The sequence below is a fragment of the Ahaetulla prasina genome, chromosome 2 (assembly GCF_028640845.1).
Source record: "Ahaetulla prasina isolate Xishuangbanna chromosome 2, ASM2864084v1, whole genome shotgun sequence".
Lineage (NCBI taxonomy): Eukaryota > Metazoa > Chordata > Lepidosauria > Squamata > Colubridae > Ahaetulla > Ahaetulla prasina.
This window is the reverse complement of record NC_080540.1, coordinates 98303309-98319961: the sequence shown is the minus strand read 5'-3', so window position 1 is coordinate 98319961 and position 16653 is coordinate 98303309. Positions and strand designations below refer to the sequence as shown.

At 37.4% G+C, this 16653-nt stretch overlaps 1 protein-coding gene across 1 annotated transcript in view; it reads left to right on the top strand.

The window, feature by feature from the left end:
* Positions 1 to 642: 642 nt before the first annotated feature.
* The window catches only part of LOC131190947 (uncharacterized), a 24163-nt gene continuing 8152 nt past the window's right edge, over positions 643 to 16653 (top strand). The window contains exons 1-9 of the mRNA XM_058168513.1: positions 643 to 930; positions 1014 to 1256; positions 6461 to 6551; positions 7019 to 7097; positions 7895 to 7955; positions 10383 to 10526; positions 10948 to 11064; positions 12668 to 12704; positions 15222 to 15280. Coding sequence (XP_058024496.1) covers positions 900 to 930; positions 1014 to 1256; positions 6461 to 6551; positions 7019 to 7097; positions 7895 to 7955; positions 10383 to 10526; positions 10948 to 11064; positions 12668 to 12704; positions 15222 to 15280 — 862 coding nt within the window. The 5' untranslated portion in view covers positions 643 to 899. The remainder of the gene's footprint in view (positions 931 to 1013; positions 1257 to 6460; positions 6552 to 7018; positions 7098 to 7894; positions 7956 to 10382; positions 10527 to 10947; positions 11065 to 12667; positions 12705 to 15221; positions 15281 to 16653) is intronic.

Here is a 16653-nt window from a genome sequence, read left to right as displayed (position 1 = left end):
ATTAGACGTCCAGCCACGGCGCTTCACGAGCTGAACAAATGAGGCGAAGGAAGGGAGTGCGTTGAGGACTCCGATAGGATCGTTGGATTCGTTCCTGAGTGGTGATTGGGTGAAAACCGCTGCCTATCAGAATACCTCCCCCCGCTCACTCCCAGGCGCAGATCGTCAGTCTGTTATTAAGGAAGCTAATGAGGCGGGCGGAGAAGCTGACGGCGGGTTGTGGTGTGGGGGAACCGTTTGTGACCATAGGAACTTTCGAATACGAGGTTCTCGTCCTTTCGCTAATATTTTTCAGAGTTATATTTTTGATATACTATAAGGCAGTTTGTTCACCCACCTCACCTGTGTCATCTCAGCTTGGGCCGAATCTTTACAATCGGATCTGGATTTATAATTGTATCCAAGCATCCTTATTTCTCCCACACCTTCAGTTCTTCATCTGCTGATTCTTGGCTTCTCTGCTTTTCTCCCTATATTGGCTAAATGTGCACTTCAGATCTTGAATCGTTTCCTGAGAGTGTCCTCGAAGTAGCATATATTAATGCAAACCTAATTACACCTTTTGAGTTACCTGTCTGCATAACAAACAATATTCCTCTAGAAAATACACTTTGGGGCATTTTCTCTTGGAGGACAATTGGTATTTGACTTCGCTGTAGAAATAATAGCTTTGGAGTTAGTTGGTGCAGTTCCTGGACAGCATAACAGAGTTCGTTGGAAGGGACAGTGGAAGTCTTCCAGACCAACTCCCTGCTCAAGAAAGTCCTAGTCAAATCCTGATTTCTCTTTTTTTGGGCACATTTAAGTTGGATTACTGCTTTATTCTCCGAAATGATATCCTTATGTTCTTTTTTGTATCAAGGTTTGTTGTACCTTGGTTCCTGTTTTCCTGAGCCATCATGGCTTGGGTAGAGCAAGTATTGACAACAAGTATGTCTGAAGATCATTAAGCTTCAGAAAGATGCCTTGGTTATATTTGACTTAGATCTTGTCTTATTTTCTTTTCCTTTTAGACAGCAGTTCTGAAGGAAGAAAAGCAGACAAAAAGAGGATGGATTGGGTGAAATTACGTTTGTATTCCGGGAAGAGGCAAATGCAAAAGAAAACACATTGTGCTTCTCCATTGCCTGCTAAAACAGCATCTGTTGCATTGGTCAGAATGAAGAGTAACGCCAAAGCATCTCAGGAGCACCCAAATCTGCTTTCTGAGTTTAGCTGTGAACCTCAGATGAAAAGCACTGTTGGTAAAAAAAAAGGTGACATCTTCATAAAAATTTAAAATGTTTTTATTTAGAGTGATATTTCAGACTGTATAATTTCTGTTTGTACTTTTTTTGATCATCATAAAGAGCTTTTAGATGACTTGAAGGCTGAAGATGATCTGATCTAGTTTGAACATTTCTCTACAATGTAAAGAGAATAGTTGAATGATATTGTTTCCATCTCATTTAAATTACTTACATTTTCTGTGAATTAGATTTTCAATGGATGTATAGAAGGAAAACAATACAGCTCTAAGCCTCAAGATTTTTCACAACAAATGTTTTTTTTTCCCCCGTATGAAATAAATAAATTTATTGCTTATAATTCCTGGACTGTGGTGAGCTGAATCCTGCCTAATGTAGATATAAAATCATTATTAGAATCACTTGAAATCCTCTCAAAGATCTGAAGATGCAACTTAAAGTTTTGCAGCAAGATATTTTTTAAATGCCACACCCCATCCTCTGGCCTTCCTTGAGTTAAGGGTGAAGGTCTGAAGTTGAAATGTAGTTATGTACTCCTGATTTTATAGGTCCCTGGATCTCATAAAAATATACAGGGCAATCATGGTTAGTTCTTTTAAGGTCTGAAGATTCATATGGAAGAACCAGGTGATTTGGTGAGGCCTCATTTCATCTCTATGCTTCTATTTCTTGAACAAGTTTGTACTTACCAAATAGTTTCTTTCTGCAATTTAAGTCAGGGTTGTGTCAGGAGTTGTTTATTGCATAGCTTTAAGAGAAATACTGTAAATTCTAGTTATACCACAGCCTTGTGTGTTTTATTAGGAAATTTATTCCACAATCTACTTCGTGCTGTGGTGGGATTCAGCCAGTTCACACCACTTCGGGAGAACCGGTTGTTAACTTTCTGAGCAGTTTGGTGAACTGGTTGTTGGAAGAAATCATTAAGGCAGAGAACCGGTTGTTAAATTATTTGAATCCCACCACTGACTTCGTGGCTTGCTTATTGCCATGTGTGCTATAATTACAAGTGGATTATTCTTTGAATTGTGACCTAGGTTTGAGCTGGAAGAGAAACACCACCACCCTGCAACTAGACCTGGACAACTTTTGGAGTAAAAGCATAATAGGATAGAATGTGTCAAAAGTGCATTTATCTAGGATTTAAATGTTCAAAGAGCCTTGATTTTTTAAAAAATGGGTTCATATTGGTAAAACAGATTTTAAAAAATTGTTTTCTGTAGGCTGGTAGTTTTTTGATGAAGAAAAGCACTTTGTACTGGACAGTTTGAGGGAAGATAATTTCAGGGGGAGGGAAAAGTTCTACCTGGATTTTCGTAGGCCTGAAATGGGTGTAATATAGACTGCATTTGGTTTATAGCCTGCACTTCCTTACTTTTTCTTAAATACAGGTAGTCGTCGACTTAGATTCAATCCCAGTTGAATCCAAAATTTCTTATTGAGACAGTTAAATGAGTTTTGCCTCATTTTATGATCTTTCTTGCCACAGTTGTGAAGTGAATTACCGCAGTTCGTAATTTAGTAACACGGTTAAATGAATCTGATTCCCCATTGACTTTACTTGTCAGAAGGTTGCAAAAGGGGATCACATTTATTTTATTTATTTATTTAGAAAATTTATATTGCCGCCTACACGCACAAGGACATAAAAACACAATATAAAAGAAAATGAATAAAAAGCAAAATAATAAAACAATAACCCCCTCAGTCTGGTGACAACACACATTCATACTAGCCATTTAATGGGCTCCATCTTGCTCTGAGTTCCCTAAGCCAGCTGGCAGAGCCATGTCTTCAGGACCCGCTGAAAGAGTGCTAGAATGGGGACCAGTCTAATCTCCGGAGCCCAGGACACTGCAACTGTCATAAATATGAGTCGGTTGCTAAGCATCTGAATTTTAAATACGTGACCATGGGAATACTGTAACGGTCGTGGGAAAAATGGTCATGAGTCACTTTTTTCAATGCCGTAACTTTGAACAGTCACTAAATAAACTGTTGTAAGTCAAGGACTACTATGTATTTCTAAGAAGCTTCATGGAGAATATTCTGATTCTGAATTCCAGAAGCACTTTAGGAACAAGAAACAATGCCTTCTGGTTCATTTTTAGTTACATGGGTAGGTTGTTTATTCTATTAGACTTATATGCTACTCCAGTCATAACTAATCCTGAGTAGTGTGCATACCGATACTTTATAGCAATATAACTAATGTAATACAGAGAGTCCTCAACCTACAACTATTTGTTTAGTGACCAAAGTTACAACAGCACTGAAAAAAATGATTTATGACCATTTTTCACGCTTACAATCGTTGCAGCATCCCCACGGTCACATGATCAAAATTCAGATGCTTGGCAAGTGGTTCATATTTATGACGGTTGCAATGTCCCGGGCTATCGTGGTCATCTTTTGCAACCTTCTGACAAGCAGTATCAATGAGGAAGTCAGATTCACTTAATAACCATGTTACTAAATTAAGAACCACAGCAATTCACTTAAGAACTGTGGCAAGAAAGGTTGTAAAATGGGACAAAACTCACAACAACTGTCTTGCTTAGTAACAGAAATGTTGGGCTCAATTGTGAGCATAAGTCAAGGACGACCTGTAAAATATTCCACTGAACAGCTAATGCAAACATTTCCCCTGCAAAGGGGCTCAAAGCTAGCTGGGGAAAAAAATTGTTCTTAATGGCTTTTTTGAAAACTTAAGGTTGAAGCTGTCTTTGAGTCTTGTAAACTGGTATAAATCTTTTTTTTTTTTTTTGGTGGATTGAATTTTACTCTCTACACTTATGCTCTACTCTGTTCTTTAGCTCTACTAGAGCTACTTCTAGAGCTAAAGAGGTTCTTTATGCAATCCCCTAAATTCTAATTTTCAGGTTTCTGCTAATTTGTCTTTGGGGGATCCCATCTATAAAATTCACAATCCTGTTAGGGCTGCCCTTTCTTTCTTTCTTTCTTTCTTTCTTTCTTTCTTTCTTTCTTTCTTTCTTTCTTTCTTTCTTTCTTTCTTTCTTTCTTTCTTTCTTTCTTTCTTTCTTTCTCCTCCCCCCTCTAGAATATAGTAAAATAAGCTGTGCTATCACTGTCATGCAGTTACCAGGGATAAGATTGGCTTCCAACATATTAAAAATAGCTATCAAGTCCTCTTTTACAGGATTTCTAAGGTATATGTTGTTCCAGAAAAAAGGAACAGTGTCTGAAAAGGCCTTCAGATGATAGCTTTATACCATGGGTGTTTTTATACTTTTGGCTTGCCTGGGCTTCACTGAATGAAGAATATAGAATATAGTTAATGTATATAAACAAACTTTATTTTAATATTTTTATTATCTCTTACGGGGCCACGTTAGTCCAGGGTCACATGTGGCCCATGGGACATGGGCAGGATACACATGCTTGTACAGTAATGGCACAAGTCCAGTGTGATCTTTCTTTTGAAAGTTTAATGGATGAATAAAAACAACCAGGAATAGGGTTTATGAGCTTATAAAGGTAACAACAAACCCCTTGAAATGCTCCCAAAAGCAAAGCAGTGGTGCTGTGTGTATATATGTGAGTAAATTGTGTGGATCTCATAACTGCCCAAGCCACTCCGTTCTGGACTAGTCAAAATTTTCAGATGGAATCCCCATGGACAGCATATTGCAATAGTCCAAATGAAAGATGACTCAGTGAATGAAAGCAAAGCCTTCTAGTTCAGGGAAGGTTGTAGCTAATGCATCAGAAGAAGCTGTATGAAGGCTTTTGGAGCCACAGTGCCATGTGCTCTTTCAGAACAGTTGTGACTCTAGGAGGAACACACACACACACACACCAGGAGCGGGTTTCAAAACCCGCCGCTACCGGTTTGCTCTTGGGTGCATGCATGTTCGTGTGCAATGCGGGTGGGTGGAGCCTTCCACTGCCGCCGCTACCAGTTTGCCCGATCCAGGGCGAACCAGTAGCAACCCACCACTGACACACACCAGGCCTAAATAACAATTCTGCTTGGGGAAGTGTGATCACATCCAGAAGGTGCAATATCTTTTATTCAAATTATAAAAATATAATTTATGGAAGAAAGACATGCTGTTCCTTGTTTTAAACTAGGTGATTGATCCAGGTCTCCTTTTTCAATAATTTTTGACAATGTTTAACCCAGAAATGTGATTATGAATAGGCTTCACCAAATGTACTGTAAATGTAGAACATTCTTCCCAATCTGTGAATAGTAACTCACCTCTTGATTAGTCTGCTACCTTAAAACTGCCTAAACTTAGAAGAACGAAAGCTTTCTGTGTACTGTAAGTGGATTGCTTACAAAATTAATTAAATTGAGTAACCAGAAGGGGGAGCAGTTCTCCTTTTGAAGAGAGAGTAACTTTAGAGAGTAGACTAGGTTTTTCAGAAAGGATTTGCCATTGCCTCTTTCCTAGGGTGAGAGAAAGTGTTCACCCAGCTAATTTTGTGCCTAAGACAGAACCAGAACTCAGAGTTTCATGATGTCTAGTCAGATGCCTTAGGCACTACACCAAACTGGTTCTCTATGCCCCCTTTACATAAAACAGATCATTTAGGTGAATGCATGACTTTTAGACTTTTAAGAGGGACAAGGTGGCTCAGTGGCTAAGATGCTGAGCTTGTCGATCAAAAGGTCAGCAGTTCAACGGTTCGAACCCCTAGGGCTGCGTACAGGGTGAGCTCCCAGTACTTGTCCCAGCTTCTGCCAACCTAGCAGTTCGAAAACCTGTAAAATATGCAAGTAGAAAAATAGGGACCATCTTTGATGGGAAAGTAACAGCGTTCCATGCGCCTTTGGCATTGAGTCATGCTGGCACATGACCACAGAGACATCTTCAAACAGTGCTGGCTCTTTGGCTTTGAAACAGATGAGCACGGCAGGGGTGGGTTCTACCTACCTTTACTACTGGTTTGCATCGCACCTTTGTGTGCTCTTCTGTGCATGCGCAGATCACCTATAATGATGTCCGGGTCAATGGGCGGAGCCTCCTGCCGGTTTTACTACCGGTTCTAATGATCCGGGGGCAACCCACTGCTGGAGCACAGCCCCCTAGAGTCGGGAACGACTAGCACATATGTGCAAGGGGAATCTTTACCTTTACCTATGACTTTTCGATAAGTTTAATAATGCTGAAGATCTTAAAACTCTATTTTCCTCCTTCCTCCTGCTCTTGTAGTAACTTTTGCTCTTCCTTCTGTCTCCTTAGGACAAATGAAAAGCACTGTTACAAAAGCATTACCAAAAATTCAAGAATACTCTGAAGTGACTCAGGTGGTTTGTCCTTCAACTGAAGAAAGGTAGGGAATAATAAGACATTCAGGACTTAACATATAACATAATAACAGAGTTGGAAGGGACCTTGGAGATCTTCTAGTCCAACCCCCTGCCGAGGCAGGAAACCCTGCACCATTTCAGACAAATGGTTTATTTTTTTAATTTATTTTCTATAAAAATACATTTATTTATATATTTATTTTCTATAAAAAACTTCTAAAGGTATTTTTGTTTTAATCTTATGAAATGTTTTAGATCACTTTGTGTTAACAGTATAATTGCACAGGGACTGGGGATGATGGGACTGTAATATATCATACTAAGGGAATGGTGTTCTTGGACCAGTTTTCTTATCAACAGCATTCTTATTAAATGAATGCTCAGGAGCAAACATAATACACTTACTGTTTTACTGAAGGAGGTTGTAGATATCTGAAAAGATCTGAAATAGCCTCTGAAAATGTAATTGCCCTCATTTTTTTCTAAATAGGATTGAATTAAATTGCAGTGAATATAGAAGTACGGAGGTAACCAGTAACATCAATGACATGGAAACAACTCCTTTAAAGGTAGACATAGTATTGTGAGATCACTTTAATTGAGTAAGGTTGAGGATAATATTCAGGATTCCATTAAACCATATTCAGCTGTGATTGTAATTTGAGAAAGTTGATCATATCTGGTTCCCATTGACTTAGATTGGGTTTACATAATACACTGAATCATAAATTAACCAAACTACTCACTTAAGTCATGAAACATTAACCAGGGTTAAAACTAAATTTAGTATATTTTATAAGTTTACTAGGATATGGAGAAATGTGCAATGGGAAGTTAAGAATATTTTAGACAGCAAGACATTGTCCTGGGAGATTGTGGTGTCCTTTCCAGTCTTCTTGATGAGAATGATATGATAATCATAGTAATTTATTAAATGTATCTGCTGTCTGACTCCCAGCAACTGTGGGCAGTTTACAAATGGTCAAAACATTTAAAACAAGTAACTGTACAAAAATATAGACAACAGTAATAAGATGTCAAATAAAACCACCCCAGATGGGAGGATGAGCAGTAGACCGGTGTGTGTGTGTGTGTGCGTGCATGTATGTATGTATTTTATTTATTGTTTGTTTGTTTGTTTGCTTGCTTGCTTGGTAATATGGCTTTTTTGTGTTCACTGGGGTAATAGTTTGATCATAAGAACGATAGTCCTGTCTTGACGAAAAAATTGCTATCCCAAAATTACAGCATAGCTTGGGTAGATTAACTGAAGCAAATGTGTGAAGGATCACTTCCAGGCAACAATTTTTGAGAAATGTTATGATGATATTTGCTGTGATATCTGCTCTTTCATTGTTGCCCATAGGATTCCTTGCATTTAACCTCTGCAAGTACACAAAGCCTGAGATACAGTGAAGCTACTTCAGGTGAGAGTTCCCATGTATGTTGTTCTATTCTTTTCAGTATAACTTTAAGCCTTGATTTTGCACATGGGTCTCATAAAGTAACATTGATATATAACCTACCTGCTCCATGTCAGTTTTTCTCATGAGGATTGATATTGTTTATTATTTGTTCGTTTGTTCAAATGTGTTATAGCCCTCCAACTCTAAAATCAAAAAATCCATAAAAACTGATAAAACATAAAATACATATAACCTGGACTAAAACAACCTCAAAGACAATACAAATCAAACACCTCAAAAATACAAGGCTACATTAACTCCAGGCCTGGGACCAAAACCAAATTTTAAGAGCTTTAGAACCCTAGGAGAGAGGACACAGTAAATAAACACTACTAAATAATTGGGTTTTGAGTTTGTGGTCATGATGTCATGTCAGGCAAAATGATTATTAATTTGAAAATTTTAGTAGGTTTTTGAGCTGTGGTCTTCAGACTGATCTATCCCTTTTGTATCTCAAAGACATGTAAAGACCAGAACTATAAATGAATTTTCAGTCCTGCCACCATGGGAAATGGCAGCTTATAGTGATTGGCTCTTTGTATTGATTTTGCTTACTTATTTCTTTAGTTAAATTCATGCACTACTTCTCTACAGCAGTTGAATAATTAGAGTAAACACTTGATTTAGCAGACCATTGGAGGAGAATGATCACATATAAGTATATATGTGAAACCTAGATGTCCATTAAATCCACAAATGAGCCAAATCTACACAATGCAATTTATATGAATAATCTGGAATTTCTCAGATACAACTGATTAGTTTGAGGTAAAGTTGGGAGGAAAATTTTATCTGTTGAATCTTAAATCTGTTATAGCAGGCTTCTTTAAAAGTTTGCTGGTTTGGAATATGATTCAAAACAGGTGTTTGCCTGGAAATATGATCATTTAAAAATTTTCATGTTCCCAAAATACGATTAACCAAAAAATTGCCCATTTTTTCCTCAGTGAATCTTAGAGAACTCTGACATTTAAAGTTATATTATTTGGGAGAAATGTAATTTTGGGAATTTCAACTTTACTAAAGATGTGTGAGAAAACATAATACCATATAAATAAGAATAAACATTATCTATAATATATAAATATGTATAAATACATACTTGATTAATTGCATTAGATAGGTATATATGGAATTGTAATTATTTGCATATATATATAAATTTGTCAACCAATTAAAATGTACTTCAGCACACAAATCCCCTTGATATTCTTCCTGATTAATATGTTTATTTTTCCTTTTTAATTGAAATAAAAAATAATATATAGTGAAAAAGAAAAAAAACATACAGTATATACATTTTTGACAGTGCCACCTAAGCATTTCAGTAAATGGTATTCATTACAATAATCCATAGCTAATCAGTGTCAATCAAATTTGTTCATATGTTCCTCATAACATCACCTTAGGAGGCCATTGAATGGTTGGAGTTTTATGTTTATCCCATCAGCCCAAGTTTTCTGATTGCTTATTAAAGGCAAATCCGATTGACTGCAACTAAATTTGTATATGTTTGTGTATGTATTGTTTGGTGTAATGGTTAAGGTGGTGGCCTAAAAACTAGGAGACTATGAGTTCTAGTCCTGCCTTAAGCATGAAAGCCAGCTGGGTGAATTTGGACCAATCACATTCTCACAGCTCAACCCACCTCACAAGGATGTTGCTGTGAGGAAGGAGTATTAAATACATTTGCCACCTTAAGTTACTTATAAAAATATAATAAAAGGCGGGATAAAATGTAATTAAGAATAGCTACCGTGTTTCCCCAAAAATAAGGCCCTGTCTTATAATTTGTTGAACCCCGAAATAAGCGCTTGGCCTTATTTTTGGGGAGGTCTTTTGAGGCACGTGGCATAAGACAGGGCTCCTCTTGTCATCTTACCTGATTTCCAGCTCTGTCTCTCTAATCCTAACAAGAAGAAATGATGGGGACCAGCTGCGGATACGGTTTAATATTTTCGGGGATGGCTTATTTTCAGAGAGGGCTTATTTTAGCACATGCGCTCAAAAGCCTAATTGGGCTTATTATCTGGGGAGGTCTTATTTTCAGGGAAACACAGTGTATATACAAACTCTTTGAGTATATTTGGTATTGTCTCGGTGATAGGAATACAATTAAGTTTGCTTTTCCCCCCTTTGTCGCTAAATACATTTATTTGAGATAGACAGCACCATTTTGTCATGGAAAAGGATTATTGGTTTATCTCGATCAGTTTGTATGCTTCCTTTCGGTTTTGTAACAGGGTGCTCCACAATGGAGAGGTAAGCAATTTGATAAAACTTAAATCTTTCTGTATTCTTTACCTGCTGCTTCCAGCAGAAGCTTTTCTCGGCTTTTGCAAAGTTAAAATTATCTTTTGATAATGTTACATTTTGCTGTTATTCCAGGAATGACATTACCAACAGGAGTTTCAGACTTTTTGCTGGATTGTTTGGATATGGAGACTACTCTGGACTGTAGTTATACCGAGACTATTGATTCTACAAGTAGTTATTCATCACCTGAAATATTCAGGGATGAAACTGGCTTAGGTACACATTTTAAAAATTATTTGTGAGAATAAATGAAGAAAAGAGATACACATACCTTTCATGTTTTATATATGCACATGTATCTGTTTTTTCTTTGAATTAGAAGACAGTCCATTAGTACATTATATTTCGATATATTAGGTACAATAAGGAAGGAAAGCAGATTAAATAGTCTTCTGCCCAATCCTTTTTAATTTGCTAATGTATGCATATTCCTGTAATCAGCTCATGAATTCAAAATCACCCTTATTTTTTAACTTTTGATTTGGCAATTCCTGATCTAAATTTCCTAAACTCTCAGATAAATTAGTTCCATTATGCATTTAGCAAAACATTTGTTTCAGATTATACATTATTAACATTATAGATCTTTCTGAATTTTAATAATAGAAACATTAACTGGATTGTCTTCTGTCTTCAGAAGACACTGCTAGTCCTGAAACACACCTTGCGTGCAAAAATTCAACTCTCTTGGAAACCAGCAAAGCCATCAACATAGACAAGATGTCGCAACTGCCAAACCTTTCTAAAATACTCGGTAACTTTCAGAATATGATATATAACATTTTATTTAACTTTGCCATTGAAGTTCTATAGAAAAATAGAACTATATATTGAGCAGCTGACTTAGGTCTGGGTAGGAATATGATATGGATGAACTTGTGTCAGGAAATAAAAGAAGCTGGGGGAGAAAAGTAACAGACAGAGCAAACTACATCTGCCAGTTTCCACTGGAAATTATGTCATCATTGAAGGCCAAACATTTCTCAAACTTAATTTGGCTTAGGAATCTCTTTGGGGATAATTCTGCACGTCCTCTGGTCTCATCCACGAAGCAGCATTTCCTGCTGTTCGTTGCAGGAGCCAGTTTAAAGTGTATTGGCTTAATGAAGTGCTGGTCATATTTCATATTTTACCTCAGCGGAATAAGAATTATATCTGAATATGAAGAGGGGAGAGGAAAGAAGTATGGTGGGAAAACACTACCTTTATTGCAAGTAGAAGATCTAAGGGCCTTTTGTTGTCAGTTCCCCATTTTATGGAGTTATTTTGTGGGCTGGAGAATTGACACAAAGGAATCCATTATCTTCTTCCTCTTCTGCTACTTTTTGTCATGCATTGCACAAGAGATATGGGGAGATAAGAGACTTGCTCTAGTTTTATAGTTCCACCCACAGTCATTTGAGCTAGAAGAGACATCTGGGGGACATTTTGTCAATTTCACCTCAAACTGGTGACTGCTACAAGGGACTGCTGGCAGCAAGTGGCCATGGTATCCAAAGGCATTCCATGGAAAAGAGGAAATGGCATTAGAGTAGGCAAAAATGGCATCACCTCTGATGTTTACGTGAGATATTCCTCTGTAGGAGGATAGGCAGGGCCAGCAGGTAAAAGCAATCATAATACCCATTCAAATCAGCTGAAGTTCTTGAAATGGTCAACGGTACATTGATGCCTGATCCATAAATAAGCGGACCTGCTATATTAGTGTTTTAAAGCACATAAGTAGTCTTCCAAAAGCCTAAGACATAACTTGAAAAACAGATGGTGATTAGGTTTTCTGTAAGAGAAGACAATCCAGCAAACCAAGAGCAGCAGAGGGCCGCTGTTAGTAACCAGAGGGCAGGGTAGTGCTCACAACAGTGTGTTAGTCGACTGAAGTAAAAACGCTGCCTTCAAGGAAATGAAGTGTCACAAACAGACTGCAACGCACCTTTTGACATAGACCAAAAAAAACCACAACCCCAGAGATCACTTCATGGTGCGTCAAAGACATGTATTCCTTTCTTACATATTTATTTCTTCTATTTTTATGGGTGTCCCCTTGCCAAGCAACTTTGTATAGCTAACTGAAAATTAAAAACATCAAAATTCAAATTAGAATCCTTAAAAACATGCTGGACACAAACATATATTATTCAACATATTCATGGGTTTGTATACCATCCTGCCTCACTGATTGGAACAACAGCCAAGTCTTCAGGGACTTCATCAAGGCAGACAAAGTCAAGTGACAAGTGGTTAATGGGGCACCTTTATACTGGGGCAAGTAAAATATGGATGAGCACGATGACATAGGCAAATAGAAATACTGTATTATCTTGTGCTTATTATATTCAGTGAAATTAAATCTCTTCCAGGTACCCCTTTAGGAATCCAAGGCCAATACATTGCCAGGTAAAAAGAAAATTCTCTTTAAATTTGATAATTTGTTTTCCTTATATTAGGAGTGTTCACAAAGCTGCTGATGCAAAACAATTTGTAAGAGTAAAGATACCAACAATCTTATTGGATTCCAAATGTACTCTCTTAAGAAACCAAAACCACAATAGAAGAGTAATTTAAACTGCCACTAGGGAACAAATGACTAGTGCTGTCACTATTGTGGGAATAATTTATTTTACAATCTAGTACAAAATTAAATATATTAGGCAGTTGAGAAAAATTATCATAATCAGAAATCTTAAAAGATATGAACTTCTGTAATGTGTGTTACTATTTTTATTTGTATGATTAAGGTTTAAGTCTCACTTGCCGCAGCAATAAGTTTGAGTGCCAGATGCCAATTTCCATTTATATTTTACTCTACAGTTAGGAAATCAACAAAAGCCTTGGAATGTTTTATACTAGACTATTTTACTTAGTCAATATCTCTTAACATTCACTCCACAAGAGAATGCTTCACATAAGCTTTAGAATTACTGGCATTTATGCTTGGGAAAAATCTTCAAGAATTGTGGAAACTTTGCTGAGAACTCTGCAAGTGAGACTAACTGTAGTTCTGAAAATCCCCTTTTAGAGATTACATTTTCAACAGTGTATTGTAAAGGTAAATGTTTTTCCCCGTCCAGTCGTTTCTGACTCCAGGGGGCAGTGCTCATCTCCATTTCTTAGCCAAGAGAGCCAGCTTTGTCCGAAAACACTGCCGTGGTCATGTAGCCAGCATGACTATACACTGAGATGCATGGAATGCTGTTACCTTCACCAAAATGGTGCCTATTTATCTACTTGCATTTGTATGCTTTTGAACTGCTAGGTGGACAGGAGCTGAGGCAAGTGACAGGAGCTTATTCTATTTTGTAGCGGTGGGTTTCGAACCTGGGCTGTCAGCCTTCCAACTGACAAGCTCAGTGTCTTTAACTGCTGAGCTGTCATGTATCTATTGTGAGACCAATAGAGGTTCATATTAAAGCAAAATTAACCATATGAATGGTTTTGACTGATTAGCTGATATATAATACGTAATGTCTCTCCCTACCCCAGAGGTCAGATTGGCTACCATCCTTTCTGTAAGAGCCTTAAATGTCTGCTTCGGCCAGATGGCTTGGGGTCCCTAGGGGGGAGTTTCACACTGGAGGTGGCTGACTAATTAAAAGCTAACCCCACCTGTTCGCCCATTGTATCTGACGTGTACGTTTTGTGTTAATTATTTTATTTTGTCATTTTATGTCCAATGATTTCAATGTTGGGGTTTTTTAATGTTTATTATGCTGTAAGCTATCCAGAATGGTTTGAAATGAGATGGGTAGCAAATAAATGTAATGAATTAAAAAATAAATATTATTGCATACAAGCAGTCCTTAACTTATGATCACAAATGAGCCCAAGATTTCTTAAGCAAGGCTGTTAAAGGACTTTTGTCCCATTTTCTGACCTTTTTTGCCATAGTAGGTAAGTGAATCACTACAGTTCTTAAATGAATCATGGAGTCATTAGGCAAATCTGGTTTCCCCATTGACTTTCCTTGTCTGAAACCAGCTGGGAAGGTTACAGGTGGTGATCACATGATCCGGGACAGTGCAACTATCATGAATATATATGCCAATTCCCAAGTGCCTGAATTTTGTTCATGTGACCATGGGAATGCCACAACGGTCGTATGTGTGAAAAACAGCCCTAAGTTAGTTTTATCGGTGCCATTATAACTTCAAATTGTTGTAAGTTGAGGACTACTTGTACAGTGCTTTCCGGTTAAATTTTTTTCCACGTCTAAGCATATTGGGCTATAAGCATAGTCCATAGTTCTTGATCTGCAGCCATCCTTTGGTATCCAATTGGTTGTGATTTTTGCTGGACGTTGCTGACTCATCGAACATGTGTCCAGCAAAGCCCATTCTTTGTTCTCTCACTATCTCAAGAGAGTCTTTGGGAATTACCATATTTTTCGAAGTATAAGATGCACCTTTTTTCCCCCAAAAAAGAGGGTGAAAATCTGGGTGCGTCTTATACTCTGAATGTAGCCCCGCTCAGGCTCTCAAACTAAGGTTTCAGAAGCTGAAAAAAGCATCAGAAACGAAGCTTCAGAAAAGAAGCCCCCAAACAGAGCTTCTGGAAAAAAGCCTCCAAACAGAACTTCAGAAAAAAAGCCTCAGAAACGAAACTTGAGTTTCAGATGTTTCAGAGGCAGAAAAAAAAGCTTCTGAAACCTGTGTTTTTTACATTTTACATCTGCCTCTGTTCCTCCATCTGTATCCATGGTGCTACCAAGATACACTAATTGAATTATTCCACAAAATTTAAGACCTGTCCTCCTAATGTTATCGGGATGTTGTTTGAATACTGGTTACTTGTTTAATTAGATGAACAAAAATATTTCATTTTAATACATGGAGATTTTTATTTGCAATGCTAGTTATAGTTTTTCCATAATGTTTGAATATATAATATATTAATACCACAGTCTTTTGCCAGCAGAAATCAGTCCAGGCAGAAACTGCCTTCTGAACCCACAAATACTTCAGCTGTGGTAGCAGGTAAAAAAAAAAGTTTCTTTATTATGTGTAAGGTATCTAACTGACTTTTTCCCCTCTATTACTGAGGTAGGATTATGTCAACAGCCTATTTATAGTGGTTCCTTTAAATACTCTCTAATCATACCTTATAAAACTTTTACTACAGCTGGACTGCAATCCTAGCATTGAAAATATTGTAACTAAAATAGTTCCCTTCTCATCCTCTGCATTGCTTTGCTGTCATTCATGGAATTTGTTTACATGCCCTATAATAATTTGGTGTCATATTTTCTCACAAGACTGATCAGGGATTTTAAAAATGTATGTCTCGACTTAACTACCAGTAATTTTGGCTTGTTTGGGAGCCTAGAGGTACTACCCTATATAAGATGTGAACATTTAAAAATAATTGTAAAGTAAACTATGTTTGAGATTATAACCCTCTCTGTGTGTGAGTGTGTGTGTGTGTGTGTGTGTGTGTGAGAGAGAGAGAGAGAGAGAGAGAACACTCAAGGCAGTGAATATACCTAATAAAAAAATAAAAAGATTGACCAGTTCAAAATCAGCCAGCCACCTTTCCTGCATAGAACTCTGGGCCTTCTAGGGGAGCCTAGAACTCTGTCTCCTGGCTTCTAGGCCAGCATCTTAACTGCTACAGCAAACTGGATCTTCCTAGCAGCTATTACAATTTGTTATGGAAGTTGCACCTTTTTCTGGAATTGCATGGCTGTTTTCTGAAGAACGTTTCGTCTCTGAAGCTCTAAAATTGGTTGCAATCAATTTAATGAATGTTCATCCCAAATTTTCAGGGAGATCTTACTAGGGAGAATATTCAAAGCAGCGTTCTATACTGTACTCAGATTTGACTAATCTTTGATCATAATAAAATGAACGGAATACCCAGGCATTCAGTTCATTAATTTGTTGAGAACTCTTTCCATTCTCTTTGAATGGTCATGCATCTGTCTGTCTGTCTGTCTATTTTTCTAACTGTCTGTCTGTCTATCATCATCTTTCTCCTAGTATTAAAATAAATAAATCAACGGTTGTACATCTTCTGTTGGATCATCTCAAACCATGCATTTTTCCTTCCCCCAATAGTAGCTTGTACCTTAATATTTTGTCTAATCCAGTATTTTATTTTGTCACAAGACATAATCAAATGCCTTGATCCTATATCAATAAAGCAGTAAAAATATGCATGCATAAATGTGCATTCATAGCCAAGTTTCAGATCATACCAAATAATGTCCTTACACCAGAGGAGAATGTGCTGGAAGGACATGGTACAGAATATCAGGTGGCCAAACACTTCCTCTCATGCTATTAAGCACCTGTTTCCATGCCAATCACAGAGGAACCTGGGAAGAAATGAATGAAGAACAGAGGGTGTG